This window comes from Pieris rapae, chromosome 24, assembly GCF_905147795.1.
Source record: "Pieris rapae chromosome 24, ilPieRapa1.1, whole genome shotgun sequence".
Classification (NCBI taxonomy): domain Eukaryota; kingdom Metazoa; phylum Arthropoda; class Insecta; order Lepidoptera; family Pieridae; genus Pieris; species Pieris rapae.
The window spans coordinates 3,551,073-3,567,373 of NC_059532.1; the positions used below are offsets into that span (position 1 = coordinate 3,551,073).

Below are 16,301 nucleotides of genomic sequence, written 5' to 3' on the forward strand. Positions count from 1 at the left end.
TAATTAATTTGAGATATTTGTTTTAAAATAAGTGTTGTTTGATGATTTGCTATTTTAAAAGAGTACCGAGAGTTTTTTACGTCGGCTCTTTCACCCTCTGTCTTCTTTGCCGATGAGTAGAGATGCCAACAGGCTCGAATTTAATGACGTGGAATAAGTGATACCTGTATCTTATGTTCCATATTAAACATATTTTATTTTTATTTTGTGGCATCATCCCTAACTAGGTGTGGCATATTGTAAGTGGGATCCATTAATAATTTAAGATTATTAATCAAGTTTTCCGGGTGTAAACGTTAAGAAAGGAAATTAAAAATGTTTGGGAGTTAACAAAAATAAATAACACATACCTTTCTCTCGTGGTGCATTTCCAGCAAACCCTCTGCATGGGAGACGCTCTCCGGTTCAGCACCAGACATGCGCTTCACAGTTTCTGACACCCATAACTCTAATTCCTAAAGAAAGAATAGTTTTTCTTATATTCGTCAAAAATTGTTAATTTTAGTTAGACTTAACACTTACACACTAACACACTTACACACACACACTTAGTGTGTGAAACATTCTTTCACACACTTTTTTTTTAGTAATTTGGTTTTTTCATCCTCAAAGTAATTACAGGATCCCTACTCAATAAGCTAAAACTTGTGATGCAGTGTACCTTTTCGGTAGGATTCGAGAAATTTTTGTATCGTTAAACTTAATATGATCTTCAATACACCCAATAAAATACGATAAATAACATGTCCAACGCAAGGTCTCATCAGTACCAACTAGTAGATATTATAAAAAATATATACAGAATGTAGACTATTTAAATATTAAAAAAATAGTTTTTTTTAACGTTAAATAAATTATATATCTGCAGGGGTTGAGCTTAAAGACGTCCCGTAGAGGAATCTTGCAGCTGATGATCCCATCTATCCCCTAGTTTTTTTTTTATAGAACAGGGGGCAAACGGGCAGGAGGCTCACCTGATGTTAAGTGATACCGCCGCCCATGGACACTCTCAATGCCAGAGGGCTCGCGAGTGCGTTGCCGGCCTTTTAAGAATTGGTACGCTCTTTTCTTGAAGGACCCTAAGTCGTATTGGTTCGGAAATACTTCAGTTGGCAGCTGGTTCCACAAAGTGTTGCGTTTGATCCACGACTTTTGGGCCACACACAAGGATGGTGATGACGACATACCTTAAGACTTTCTTCAAACTTGTGCTCCGCAATGGCATCATCAAGCAAGGCGCTTCGTTTGGCTCCAAGTTGTTTCACCCTGTCCCAGGCTTCGTCCAAGCCGCTTAGACTTTCTTCTATCTCTGATGCGTGGTCTGGATGGCTAAAAAAATACATGCATTTAAATTGACGAACCCTATATAGACTTTATTTAAAACTAATAACTAGATTTTATTGTTCTTGGAGTTAGCTAGTCTAGCTGTTACGGGTGAATGGACTACCACTAAATAAATAAATGAATCAGTGGCGCTACAATCTCTTTAGGTCCTAGCCTCAGATTTCTGATTCATGATCATTTTTAAATCTAATAGGCAAGTAGGTGATCAGCCTCCAGTGCCTGACACACGTCGTCGACTTTTTGGGTCGAAGACATGTCGGTTTCCTCACGATGTTTTCCTTTCACCGTTCGAGCAAATGTTAAACGCGCACATAGAAAGAAATGCCATTGGTGCACAGCCGGAGATCGAACCTACGGCCTCAGGTATGAGAGTCGCACGCTGGAGCCACTAGGCCAACACTGCTCACTCTCCTTACCAAATTTGTATGGATATACACAAATTTAAAACGATAGAAATTAGTAATATCTAAAAGTTGTTATCTTGCTCTTACAGCTCAGCAAGTTAATATTTTGTCTCATAAATTCTTATAAGATTACTGTCTCACTCTTACATCTTAGAACGTTAATACTCTGTCTCATAAATTCTTATAAGATTACTGTCTCACTCTTACATCTTAGAACGTTAATATTTTGTCTCATAAATTTGAATAAGATAACTTTCTCGCTCTTACATCTTAGAACGTTAATATTTTGTCTCATAAATTTGAATAAGATAACTGTCTCGCTCTTACATCTTAGGACGTTAATATTTTGTCTCATACATACCTCTTAGCAAGCGCTGTGCCTTGCGCTCTAAGTGCCTCAATCTTATCACCAATAGCGGAAGCCTCAGCTGCCCTCGCTTGATGTCTTCTCTTCAATTCGTAAGCCGCTTGCAGCTCACGTCCACGTTCATTGCTGCTGAATAAAGCGGCTTTTTTCGCTATCCTCTCCGCTGTATCTTCTACATCCCTGTAGAAAAATATTACCGTAAAATATGTTTTTTACAAATGAATTATTACATACAAAGATAATTGCGCCAATGGCACCGTTTATCTCAGCCTCCCATTTCTGACACATTAACCCTCTTTGAAAAAAGTGAGTGATAGAAGATCTATTTGGCGACCTGTGCCAAAAGTGTATGCCTTCCAATTATTTTTGAAAACTTAAAATACAGGTCATAGAAACAGTCCAAATGTCAATACCGTCAGTTCAGTAGTTCTTGAGAGGTACTTATTATATATTTTATGAATATATTATCTTTTTATAAAGTTAAAAAAAAGAGACCTATAAGGTTCTACCTTATAGGTCTCGGCCTCAGATTAGACCTCTTAATCCAAACATTGTTAAACTGTGCCAATAACCAATCGACGGAGTGTAATAGCCATCTGTCGATACTAGTTATCCATGGTAGGTCGGATCGGTGTATGTGAATAAACGTTTGTAAGACAATGACAATTAAACTGTGCCAATATCCTATCTTAAGATTTTAACTTATATTACACCAGTTTTTTAAATAATTAAAAAAGATATGCTTTAAAGTTTAAACATACACTTGTATATTTAAATATTATTTGTATTCGTAGGCTTTGGTTATTGGGATGCAATTAGAAGATCGATAGACCGATATGGTCTGATCTCAGATTATTTTCAATCTGAGACTGTGGATTAATTGGGTTCGGGCGTATATGATCAACCTTCCGTGCCTGACACACCTTAATTTCTGATAAACCATCTCGTTTTCCTTTCCTGACTGTACGTGCTAAGCGCACACAGGCGTAGTTCGCTCAAGCTGAACCAACATTGCCTGATGAGTGACAAAGACAAATATACTTTATACTCTTTGCAACTGGCAACACTTTACCTATTGAACGAATGGAGTTGCAGCGCCGCTGACAATCTATCCCTGTACCGTTGTAGGGCTCCACTCAACGCCTGCCATTTTGACAGACACGCGTCCCGTCTTGATTTGATAACATCTGCTTGCTGAGAAGGACCCTAGATATGGAAATGTTCAAATTTCATTAAGGGCCTAGATGAAACGAATTCGCACGTCTATGAGTGAAATATGCAGTACTGTGTATGAAAATAAAATATATAGGATTGTCTTTTATTACAATACTTTTACACATTTAAAGAAAAACACTTATTTAACGGATTGAAGTTATGTATTATTGGAAACTTATAATTATTTACACATAATCCGCGAAAATGGAGGACACCGTGAGGAATTTCTGCAGAAACCCTACATCTTTTAGTCAATACCAACTCCGGGGAAATAAATACAGATAACACAATATTTTCTACAGCTGTGATACTTTTTTACATTCAACACCTTTTGTGTTCAGTCACCGTGACCACGCACGCTGTAAAGCACGCGAAACGTCGGTTTAAATTTAAAATTATGTTTAAATAACTATAAGTTTACAATAATACATAACTTCAATCCGTTAAAAAAGTGTTTTACTTGAAATAAAATATATTTAGACATAATCGTATGTATGTATGCCTACTACATGCTGTCTCCGATACTATCGACATATTTGTATGTTCGCAGAGTGAATTCACAGTAGCGATATTGTTTTTATGTATCTAATTTTATGTACATTATTATATTTTATTAAGGGCCTGTTTCACAATGTATGGATAAAGTGCCAAATAGCTATGCAACACATAAATTATTCGAAAGATAAAAGTTCCAAACAAGATACTTGGCATTTCATGACAAATAGCGCTATCTGAAATTCGTGAAACGCAAAAATACTGTTTATCCTACCAATAAGTAATAAATAGCTTATTTGGAACTTATCCATACATTGTGAAACAGGCCCTAAATGTTTCTCCACATTGTCGTATTGGCAAAAGCTGTACAGATGTGTGTATTTCTGAAATGAATAAAATAAATAAATTTTTGTGAATAAAATAATTAATTTCGCGCCAAATCTCGTATACTCCAGTATTCTTTTACAGTACTTAATTATATTAAACTAGCGGATCCGACAGACGTTGTCCTGTCTACACGTCTTTAATTTCAAAATTTCAATTTTTAATAAGCCATTTTGATGAAAATTATTATTCAAATGTTATGACAATATCTAACGATCCAGCACATGGTCACACACGATATAACACAATGATAACAAAACTTTTTTTAAATTTCGGGACAGACTAAAATTAAAATTCGAATATTATTTAAAATTTGACACTGCGATGGTAGCGCCGTCTGTCGGATCCAATGTAAAACATTCCAAAATCAACAACAACTAATAAATTGAAAATTAATTAAAAAAACATTGTCCAGCGGACAAAATTGTGAATCTAAACCATTCCCAGATCCCCTTGAACACACACAAAAAAATTTCGTCTAAATCGGTCCAGTCGTTTAGGAGGAGTTCAGTCACATACACACGCACACAAGAAATATATATATTAAGATAACCTGTTTCAGCAGTTTATCGGCTAGTGCACACACGTTTTTGACATGTTTGTCATCAACTTGCATGTCACTGTCCAAATCATCCAATTTACGAAGCAACGCGCTGCAGTGTTCATAGTCACGACCAACTTCGTTGGCTTGAACCTGTGAAACGTATAATTAGGCCTCTTCTACCGTTTTACCATGGTGTTTTTTTTTTTAAAGAACAGGGGGCAAACGGGCAGGAGGTTCACCTGATGTTAAGTGATGTCGCCGCCCATGGACTCTCGATGCTAGAGGGAGTGAGGTGCCGGCCTTTTAAGAATTTGTACGCTGTTTTCTTAAAGGAGGAAAAGAGTTGTTCGGATTTATACCGGCTGTTGAGTTTCATCAGACGACGAGGCAGAATACGAAATTCCACCTGTATACGTCCATCGTCCCACAACTTTTGCCGTTTGTGAAATCATCTGTCGACTGAAGTACAATTCCTGAGCCAATTCGAATTTAAGGTCGGTTCGGTCCTTCAAGAAAATAGCTTACCCAACTAAAAAGCTCGGCACCCCCAAAGTTGTGGTCTCCAAAAAAATGGTTAAATGCATTCTGTTAAATAGTCCGTGTATCGAAGAAGGCGATCAAGCTACGATCCAAGTGAAACCTCGGAGTTCAGCCTCTCCAAGTGAACTTGGATAGTCTGGATATGACTTGTTGAACCGAAGGCATAGTTCTACAAGTCATATCCAGACTATAATATTGATTTACATATTCTTACTTAGAAGAGGTAAACTTTCATGAAAATCGGTTCAGTACTCGATTAAAGATCTACGTTTTTTTCCTTTTACTCAACATATATGGCAGTAAACACAATAACTGATTGGTTTAAAAAGCCTTAATGATCCACAAAATATCATACCATCATTTCCTTATCTCTTATCCAGGCCTCAATTTTCTCCAAATGCTGGTTGAACTCCAGAATATCCTGGGCCTCTTCCAATCCTCGCCCTAGAGCAGAATTTGTTTATTATCATTTGACAAAAATATTGCAGGTCTATTAAAAGATGAAGAGAAACTACTATTAATTAGAATCAATATTTATACCTTTAAACACACAATATGATGGTGGAAGGAGGATGTATTGTTTCAACGAAAGAAAATGATGCTAACTTCCAATATCCTTAAAGTTTTGTTGGAGAGTGTATTATATATAATATTGCTAACATATATTAATAGAAACGATAACTTAAAATATAATAACTAAAATGTATTTCTAAAAGGAGTCCTTTCGGGCAAGGTTCCGAAGATACTGGCAGCGTTCCCCCTTTAAATAGAAATTTTTTTGTCTGAGGCATCTGCCAGCTTTTCGGTCTTCTGTGATATCAACTAACCTTTTTGCTGAGACCCCACGGACCAAGGGATTCGACACCGAATGACAAAATCATATTCGGAGCCCTTTGAGAGATGATTTCTAATATGTATTAAAAATACAAGAAGTATATAATTTCGATCGTATGATCTATCTTTAATGAATATCTTTTCATATTTGTTTTATAAGCACGCTTGGAGTTTTAGATCCATATTTGGTTTAATTTGTTGGTTGGATTCGAGTAGTCCTTTTTGTAAATCTTGTATAAAGTACCTCCTTGTTTTCTTTATGAAGATGGCCTGGACGAGATAGCTTGTTAAGGATAAGGCTGCCCGTTGCACATCTAATATTTGATGTTGTAAGGTTTTTTTTGCAGATATGACTCGATCATTAAATTGCGCTAAAGTAAGAACATACCAGTTTCTTCTGCAGCTTTCTCCAATCGTCGCCAGTCTTCCCTCAACTGCTGCAACTCTTGAACTACTTCCTTCTCGGGTCCCAGCTGTTGCGCCAACTCCTCCACTTCCTGGAGCCGGGCCCGGTTTGCGGCCAGTTCAGCTGTGAACGCCTGGTGCTTCTGGAGCTTCTTCATTTTGTCTTCGAGGCTTGTTACTTCACCTGTTTAATTATTAAAATACGTAAATAAATCTAAGACATGTTTTAGTGTATTGGTAAAAAATAAATCGTGTATAATATATAAAGGACCTGGATGACCTGGATGGATGATGATGATTTTTTTTTATAAATTGTGTTTTTTGGAAATTTTATTTAAGTACGAATTACATACTAATAAAATTATGAAATATAAGTATCGAATAAAGATAATTATATTCATATTTAAGTTTTTATTTGACTGACATCTTTAAACGAGCCATTCTATGTTTAAGTTGATAAAACACAAATAAAATGACATTTTCTAGAAATGATTCCTAGCTAAATCGATTTATCGCCCCCGAAACCCTCCGTATACTAAATTTCATGAAAATCGTTGGAGCCGATTCCGAGATTCCAATTATATATATATATATACAAGAATTGCTCGTTTAAAGATATAAGATAAATAATCTCTGTATGTCCGAGCTGTGTACGAAATTAAGTTTTGTATCTTAGACTTAATAAATTACATACAAACATTCGATACATACCATGTTGGGCGTTGAGCATCGCCAGTTTATCGGCGAGCCAACCACGCGCTTCGTTCGCGTCCCGACTGAATTGAGCACGTGCACGTGCGCGTAACAAACGTGCACGACGCTCCGCTGCACTGGCGTATAACTGAAAAATTCGTGTATTTAATTTTTAGACTCTTCGGCTTTGATGGAATATCGCAAGTGCTCAGAAAAAATATGAAATTTAAAGCCAACTATATGGAAACACTGAGGATAAGAAAGAGTAAATTGGTCCCTAAAAAGGAGTGCATAGAAGATATAAATATAGCGTTAGCAGGAAGCGAATGTAGAAAGAAAGCCATGGATATAGATATTTGGAGAAAGCCTTTTACCCGTGATAGGGTTCTTTCAAAGAAGTTAGAATATAAAGACAATAAGGAAAAAAAAATATTTAACAAATCTAAACTGTTCATTTGTCAAGATTGGAAATAAGCCGGCATTAATATTATTATACTCCTGGCTGGGAGTAATTTTCAGTTTTAATGAATTAAAATATAATTAATAAATAGTTTATTAATAGATTACAGAATAAATCTAAAAGTCTATATATCCACACAATAATTAAAGCTATTCACGTTTATACATTTAAGACTAGTAAAATACCTTTTTCCTTCGTTCGTTGATAGCTCTCAGTTCATCTGCAATACGTTGGCTCTCGACATGGTTCTGTTGCAATAACTTATCGCCGTGGGAGTTCAGAGTTGACAGTTTTTCATCCTACAAACATATATTAATATTAAATATCTGACAAACTCTAAAACTAGCTGTTCTTGAATTTAAAACTAAAAATGTATTGCACAAAGAAATCAATTTTATAATTTCATCTCTGTCTAACGTAGAACTAACAATTTGTCTTAAAACACCGCACATAAGTAGGCATTAACAACGCAACTTTATAAAAAGGAATCTTATTTTTACGATAGATAAATAAAAACTAAAAATTAAACAGTGTTAACAAAGGCTATCTGTCTCTTTTCATTACAGCGTAAATACAATGACGGAAAAAGATATACATACTTGAGTTGCAAGAAGCTTCTCGAATGCTTCATGTTTTTTCAGTAAATTCTCGACCTCTTCCACGCTGAGTGTAGGAGATATTTCAGTACCTAAAACAGATTTATTAAGTTATTAATCATTTACAACAAATTAAACTTAAGTTTAATGTAAGCGAGAGAGAGAGAGAGAGAGAGCGAGAAAATTAATTAATTCTCTTCAGAGACAACTATGAATATCTTTTCCATTACAAATGACAATAAGACAGAGAACTGTCTCTCTCTTATGAAAGAACTCGACTTGTTCTTGGTAGAAAAAGAATTCTAATGCAGAAGACTTGAATATAGCGTGTCATCGGCACGTTGTAAAATTTCTTATCTTATATATAAAATTCTCTTGTCGCGGTGTTTGTGGTTAAACTCCTCCGAAACGGCTTGACCGATTCACATGAAATTTTGTGTGGATATTGGGTAGGTTCGTCTTCCACTAAGAGCACTCTTTATTTTTTTTTATAGAACAGGGAGCAAACAGGAGGCAAACCTGATGTTAATTACTGCCCATGGACACTTAATGCCAAAGGATTCATGAGTGCGTCACTTTTTAATTGATACGCTCTTTTACATACATACTAACTGTTAAAAATATTTACTTACACATAGGATTACCAGATATTAGTGGAGCAGGAAATAATTTATGGCTAAAAATAAATAATAAGTGGATTGTAAGTGTTGTTTTTTCTTTTAGGAATCTAGGATCTGTTGGATCTACTAATTATATAACAAACTAGCTGACCTGGCAAACGCCACTATATCATTTATAATAAAAAATAGGGATTGATCGTAGAGGGGTGAAAATATGGGGTTATATGTATTTCTTAATGCTGTATCATAATTTTATTAAAATCTAAAATTGAAAAAAAAAATTAGGAGTGGATTACCCTTAACATTTAGGGGGATGAAAAATAGATGTTGTCCGAGTCTCAGACCTACTCAATATGCACACAAAATTTCATGAGAATCGGTCAAGCCGTTTCGGAGGAGTTTAACCACAAACACCGCGACACGAGAATTTATATAATACTAGCGGATCCGACAGACGTTGTCCTGTCTACACGTCTTTAATTTCAAAATTTCAATTTTTAATAAGCCATTTTGATGAAAATTATTATTCAAATGTTATGACAATATCTAACGATCCAGCACATGGTCACACACGATATAACACAATGATAACAAAACTTTTTTTAAATTTCGGGACAGACTAAAATTAAAATTCGAATATTATTTAAAATTTGACACTGCGATGGTAGCGCCGTCTGTCGAATCCAATGTAAAACATTCCAAAATCAACAACCACTAATAAATTAAAAATTAATTAAAAAAACATTGTCCAGCGGACAAAATTGTGAATCTAAACCATTCCCAGATCCCCTTGAACACACACAAAAAATTTCGTCTAAATCGGTCCAGTCGTTTAGGAGGAGTTCAGTCACATACACACGCACACAAGAAATATATATATTAAGATATAATAATATTAAGGTATATATAATAAATAAAATTAATAAATTTCTGAACTCTCAAGTTAGATATATATTCTAAAAGCACTTACTCAAAGCCGCCTCTTGCGCGGTGCATAGATCGTGGAGTTGCTTAGCGTCCCTCAGGAAGCAATGCCAGTCTATCAGTTGGTCCAAGGCGACCTGCCGAGCTGCCCAGGCCGCGTGGAGTTTGCCGCGCTCGTCTACCAATGCGTTGCAGCGTTCTTCTATTTCCTGTCAAATTCAAAAATCATTTATTCATATAGGTAACATAATGTACAATTATGAACGTCAAAAATAGAATACATTAAATGCTTCTAATTTTACAGATGCCAGTTCTCAAATCAAGGGCGTAGAACGGAAGAGAAGAACTGGGAATTTACCTTCCGTCACTATTTTTTTGATCGCCAAATTTTTCTTTTACACGTATCAGTAATGAATAAAAAAATAAATAATAAACAAAGATTTGTCCTCTAACAGCAGGAGGCATGGTGAAATAGGAGCACGCACTTACTTTCTCGTCGGAACAACACGCAAATACGTATATATACGAATTCAAATACGACCAGTCACCACAAGTAGCACCCGTTCACGAGTATGACGCATGGCCAGCCATCGGCCCCTTGCCATATTTTAGGGAGAGAGACAACCCAACGCATGGACGCCGCCACAGGCAATGACATTTGATCGTAAGATGTTTGGCTATCTTTTAGCTTTCTTTTAATTTATAATCTCAATACTCATAAAATTACGAAGATATACATTTTATTTTTTCTCTATCTTAGTGATTGTATCCATTTTATTAAGTGCGGTGCTCATCATACATTTAATAAATTTTTAACAGCGAGTGATAATTACGTCCCTATAAAGATAATACTATTTTTTTTAAAGTTTACTAAACCTGGAATTAGTAGGCAGTGATGCCAGAGAAATAAATAAAATTAAGTGATTTAACTCTATTCGATATATTGTTACATTTGTTATTTTGGTATTAAGTCACTTGTGTAAGTAAATATTTACGTTTACCTTTTTTGTAGCTAAAACACAAATATCGTAGCATTTCATTTTTTATTACCCTTAAATGGGTAATTTTTTTCCCTTTATCGGTGGATAACTTTTTTAATATCAACACTTATGAAATGTCAGAATTCTACGGAATTAAAAATCAGTATAGCCAACTTCCCTACCGAAATACCGCAAAACTCCCGAGGGGGTATTGAAGAAGCAAGAAGTAATCATAGTTTAACACCTTAATAAGTATAAAGGTGTATTATACCTGTGCATTAGGGTGTCCATCATCGACAAGCTGTTGTCCGTGGGCCAACGCATCCCTGAAAGTGTCGTCACGCGCGTCAATCTCAGCGCGCAGGGCGTCGTGATGTGCACGTTGGGCCTGGGCAGTCGCCGCTGAACGAGCACCCAGACTCGCTGACATTTGACTGCGGAGTTCGCTCGACCAGGACATTACGTCACGGATCTGTAAAAAAATTATTATATCATTCAATGAAATGACTAAGATTGGCTGTCTCCTTTCGTCACATGGTAAACGCAATGAGATAGAAAGCGATGGATAATAAAGTTTAAATATTGCTTTTTGTTTCCTTTTATGTGTGCAACTGGTGTAACGTATTTAAAAATATATTTTTAAGTACAAAAAATTGGTTGCCTGTAAAGTCGGTATACGGGCGAAAGACAACGACTTTGAGTGGTAAAATAATTTTAATGTTTTTATGTCTGTCTCTCTCGCTCTTAGGCGGACTAACCATGCCCGAGTGGAAGGGACGCGTGCCTCTCACTCGCTCTCATTGTGAGCGCATAACGTGAGCGGAGCGTAACGCAGTTTCTTGAAGTGTCACCCGGCAAACCAATTTATAAGACGTTGTCACGTCAAAAAACATATATATATATATATATATTTTTAAAACTATTCATTCTTAATAAAAATGTGTTTAATTCTCATCTGACTATTAATAAGATATAATTCTAAAATATACTTGATAACTTGATTCAAACTAGGATCGTTCAAGTGATTAATCTTAATAGGGCGTTAGATGAAGATGTATACGTTTAGTGCATATGAGATGTTGTGTGAATGTAAAGCGACTTTTTATGGCAGTGGGGGGTAACAGGGGTGGGGGGTAACATATTTGTGTCCGAGAAGGCAAGGTAAAGCCCTCGTTATTACAAAAAAAGCTGTGCCCATTAGAATGCTTTTTGGCAGCCAGTTCCAACTCTGGGAATATCATGAGGGCATTTCCAGATTATTTGTCGCGCCATGGCATATGGCCTTGTTTATTATATCAAAATATCATGTTGGTATAATATTTTTTTCCTGTATCAAATACAACACCACTATATAAGCCGACTGCCTTTATTAAATTTTCGTACCTCAGACAACAACTGTTGCAATTGGTGATGATGGTGCAGCACTGTCTTTCTAGCATCTGCAGCTGCTCGAAGGGAACTCCAGGCCTCTGACAGCGCTCGCTGACGTAATGCTATTTGCTGCTCGTTACCACCTGGGCAGAGCTTTTGAAGGCGAGAACCTTCTTCTTGTAACACCTGGAATATTAAATCAAGTAGATATTATGGACAATAACAATATATGAGCAGCTAATATAATAAAATTTGTATTGGATTTTTTTGACAGCCCGGCCTGCTTTTTGAGTATTATTAAGTACTCCTATGACACGGTAGATTATTTCCGCGTTATAGAAAACGCGTTGTATGAGTACCCTGCTTTATATCTGTAAAGAGGGACTGAAACCGCGTAATATAAAAATGAGATAACTGTATTAAAAAGGCGTTTTTACCTGCATCTGCGCATCGATGGCCAGCAAATCATTTTCCGCAGTGGTGTGGTTTCTTAGCAATGCTTCGGCCGCCCTAAGATCCCTGGGCGGGGCCGGTTCGGACAGTTGGGCGCGGCGATCGGCAGCTCTAGCCAATAATTCACTCGCATCTCTGTGGAATCGGTGTATTTCACCCGCGGCGTGTAGACGACGGGCGCGTGACTCGATTTGTTCGACCAAACGTTGCCAAGATTCACTGGAAAATAACAATATTTGTAGCGTATACGTACGTTCGTACGTACGTTCGTTCAGAAGACCGTATACCGAGTAATGTAAATTTTATAGTTTGTTTAATAATTTAACCATGCCCAATGCTGACTAAATATTGGATTATATTCATTTTTTATTAGTAACTAGCGACCCGCCCCGGCTTCGCACGGGTGCAATGCTGATACTAAATACACTACAGAAAAACTGTGTACAATACTTAGTATATTATTTTGATAAAATTCGTAGGGTTCAGCCTGCGTTTGCAATGTAAGCGGAAAAAATGTAATTATTTACGACATCACATTAGAAACCTCAAAAATACCAGTACTTCTCCACTATTTAATGGATGTTATTATACATATAAACCTTCCTCTTGAATCACACTATTTAAAAATCATCAAAATCCGTTGCGTAGTTTCAAAGATTTAAGCATACAAAGGGACATAGGGGCAGAGAAAGCGACTTTGTTTTATACTATGTAGTGATACTGTAAATATAAAAACTGTATAGTGAATTTTATGGAAAAGAAATCGATTTTGCATCCGCCTGTTCCGCCATCGTTGCCTATTGGAGGTCATCCTGCTACACTGATTCAGTTATTCAATAAACAAATGAACTATTACTTACCCAAGTGCTTCCTGTCTTGCCTCGATGTCGCCAATATATGGGCTGTTGGAAGCCAGCAATTTCTTCGCCAGTTCCTCGCATTGGCTAAAGCGTTCCGCGCCGCTCTCAACACGATGCCGCAATTCCTCGAATTTCGATCGAAGAACCTGGAAATAATTATACATCAGAACACCTGGATGGAACGAAGTACCTTTCGATTAATTGGTGAAGGAATTGTAATAAAATTTTATTTTTAACTTGTAATAATATTTTTTTTCTTATAAACAAATAATATAATGTAGATGTATAAACTTATTAGGTAGGCTCAATTATAGTAATAATTGTCTTTTGGTAACTGAAGTTGAAAACATATGTTTGGGATTCTATTTTATTACTATCTTGCTTTCTATGAGATAGAGAGAGGGGCAGGGGGGAGATATAGAGGGGGAGAGAGGGGGGGGGAGATATAGAGGGGGAGAGAGAGAGGGGGGGGAGATAGAGAGAGAGAGAGAAACACGCGCACGCCGTACGGCGTACAACTATAGCAAAAAATGATATTACAACTGTGGTCTTAATTTTTTTCCGCCTTTCCCAACGCGCAATAAGGAACATCCTTCTAAGTATTGTTAAATATATTACCAATAGGTGTTCGTAATCCTGCCCGTAGTCTTCGCTGGAGGCAGCTCCGTATTGCTCCTGTATCCAGCTCTCCAATTCCGCGCTTTCCGCCAAGTACTCATGTCTGAAAAGAAACCAGGGTATATTATTCTTGCAATGAGACTGGACAAGATTGGTGATTGGTTAGACCTTGAAAACTTCTACGCATCTATTGGCTTTCCAAATATTCCAAAAATTCACCGACGACGACGACGACGGTAAAGAGGAGTGGTATTAGCTGCGAAATGTATATTTGAATATACAATTTGGAAAACCCTAGCTGATGCTGATGGAAGTCGTATCCAATTCAGTTCCAAACAGAATAAACCTACCTGCAAACACTCTCAACCAATGCAGCCTGTCTCAAAGCAGCTCTACGCTGCAGCCTCGCAAGGCTGGCGGACAGTTGTTCATGTCTTTCCACTAGGGCTTCGCCCTCCGGTCCTCCACTTGCCGCTAGGGCTCCCGCCACGTGGCCCATCTCCGATATGATGGCCGCATATGTATCCAGTTCCAATTCTACCGCCTGGTGGAATTGTATTATAATATTATATATTGGATTTAATAAGGATTCAAAATTATAATACAAAAGATATCAAAATTATTAAATAATTCCAGATTAAGTTTAAGGCAGGCAACTCATTCGCGAGCCCTCTAGTATTGAGTGTCCATGAGTGTCGGTATCACTTAACATCGGTTTCCTACCCGTTTGCCCCTTGAACTCTAAATTTTTTTTTACCTAGATCTTGTTATCTCAATATATATATATATAAATTTCCTGTCACGATGTTTGTCCGCGATGGACTCCTAAACTACTTAACCGATTTTAAATTAAATTGGCACACCGTGAGCAGTCTGGTCCAACTTAAGAGATAGGATAGCTTAGGTCTTTAATTATAGTCGCATTTTTATTTTATTGCAAATTATTTATTTATTATTTGATACAATTTTAAAAGGTGGCGCTTTATTAAAAGCATTAACGTTTTACATAAGTTCTACTGTTTCCCTTGAATAGTTTACTTCTATGTAATATAACAAAAACCTTAGCCAAAGCAACGCTTGGCCGAGTCTGCTAGTTATTATATATTAAATTAAATATTATTGAATATAGTTTTTTTATAGAAATAATTTAGCTGATGATAAAAATGTTGACATACCTTGTGTCTCGTCAGCAATTGCGTCGCACGATGTCTGTCATTACCAACATCAGCGCTAGCCAACTCAGCAGCTTTGTCCGCTAACCACGAATCCACTTCCAGGGCATCGTGCAGGAACTGTTGCGCTTTAAGCGCTGTTTCAAGTCGGGCCGCGCGTTCGTCAGCCGCTTGAGATATTTCCGAGTAAGCACCTTCAAGCTCTTTGCAAAGTTGTTTGATCTGTTAAAGATATTTAACATTTTAATAAAAAAAAACGTGTGGCACTCGGTGACTACTGCATTAAAGCATGCATAGCATCTTTTATCAACTTATGCAATTATATATATTTTTTTATTTATGCAGTATTTCTTTTCTTTGATATTAATTCAATCTACCTCCTACTACGTATTGACCACACCTGTATTACGTCATCGAGTGTTAGGTTATTTTCGTTACGGAATTTATTGATTCGGTCGCCACTCTCAGAGCCCGCGATAAAATCTATGCAATAGCTTAAAATCTCTCTTAATCGCTTGTAAAATAGAAATATTTTATTTCAATTATAAATCAAAACATAAATCAGAATGATTGCGTTTTAACTAAAGTCCTTACATATATAAGTTAACAGTACTCATCTCTGTTCATCATAGCGTAAAGATAATTTAACAGAAAGAGATAGATATAATATAAAGTTAATAGGCAACATATCTCGGATATAATTAATATCCAAAAATATATAAATGGTATTAGGATTAGACATTAACAGATGGCACTACATACTTGTATTCGTAAAATTTATTAATTTATTGCTATTCGATAACTTATCCGATATTTATTACTTATTCTGCTATTCGGAACGGAGAAGAATCCATCAAAAAAGATATTTCTAACATCTTAAGTTGTATGTGTAACTAACACGACTTTGTTTTATATATAGACTAGTGACACGCCCCACCTCGCACGGGTGCAATGCTGATGAAAAGTAGGTTTTTATTTTGTATTGTTATTTCCGTCGCTGGAAAGCTCCGATAATATAAGCG

General features: G+C 36.5%; 1 protein-coding gene across 7 annotated transcripts in view; it reads right to left on the reverse strand.

The window, feature by feature from the left end:
- The window catches only part of LOC111004088 (spectrin beta chain, non-erythrocytic 1), a 98,637-nt gene that overhangs the window by 26,120 nt on the left and 56,216 nt on the right, over window positions 1–16,301 (reverse strand). For all 7 annotated transcript variants that reach the window (XM_045633838.1, XM_045633839.1, XM_045633833.1 and 4 more), the window contains 18 exons: window positions 15,283–15,501; window positions 14,458–14,651; window positions 14,108–14,210; window positions 13,490–13,635; window positions 12,614–12,848; window positions 12,189–12,362; window positions 11,077–11,277; window positions 9,872–10,034; window positions 8,285–8,373; window positions 7,871–7,984; window positions 7,244–7,373; window positions 6,516–6,716; window positions 5,649–5,737; window positions 4,763–4,903; window positions 3,188–3,321; window positions 2,110–2,295; window positions 1,188–1,329; window positions 351–455 (listed from right to left, as the gene is read on the reverse strand). In XM_045633838.1, the coding sequence (XP_045489794.1) occupies window positions 351–455; window positions 1,188–1,329; window positions 2,110–2,295; window positions 3,188–3,321; window positions 4,763–4,903; window positions 5,649–5,737; window positions 6,516–6,716; window positions 7,244–7,373; window positions 7,871–7,984; window positions 8,285–8,373; window positions 9,872–10,034; window positions 11,077–11,277; window positions 12,189–12,362; window positions 12,614–12,848; window positions 13,490–13,635; window positions 14,108–14,210; window positions 14,458–14,651; window positions 15,283–15,501 (2,766 nt within the window). The remainder of the gene's footprint in view (window positions 1–350; window positions 456–1,187; window positions 1,330–2,109; window positions 2,296–3,187; window positions 3,322–4,762; window positions 4,904–5,648; window positions 5,738–6,515; window positions 6,717–7,243; window positions 7,374–7,870; window positions 7,985–8,284; window positions 8,374–9,871; window positions 10,035–11,076; window positions 11,278–12,188; window positions 12,363–12,613; window positions 12,849–13,489; window positions 13,636–14,107; window positions 14,211–14,457; window positions 14,652–15,282; window positions 15,502–16,301) is intronic.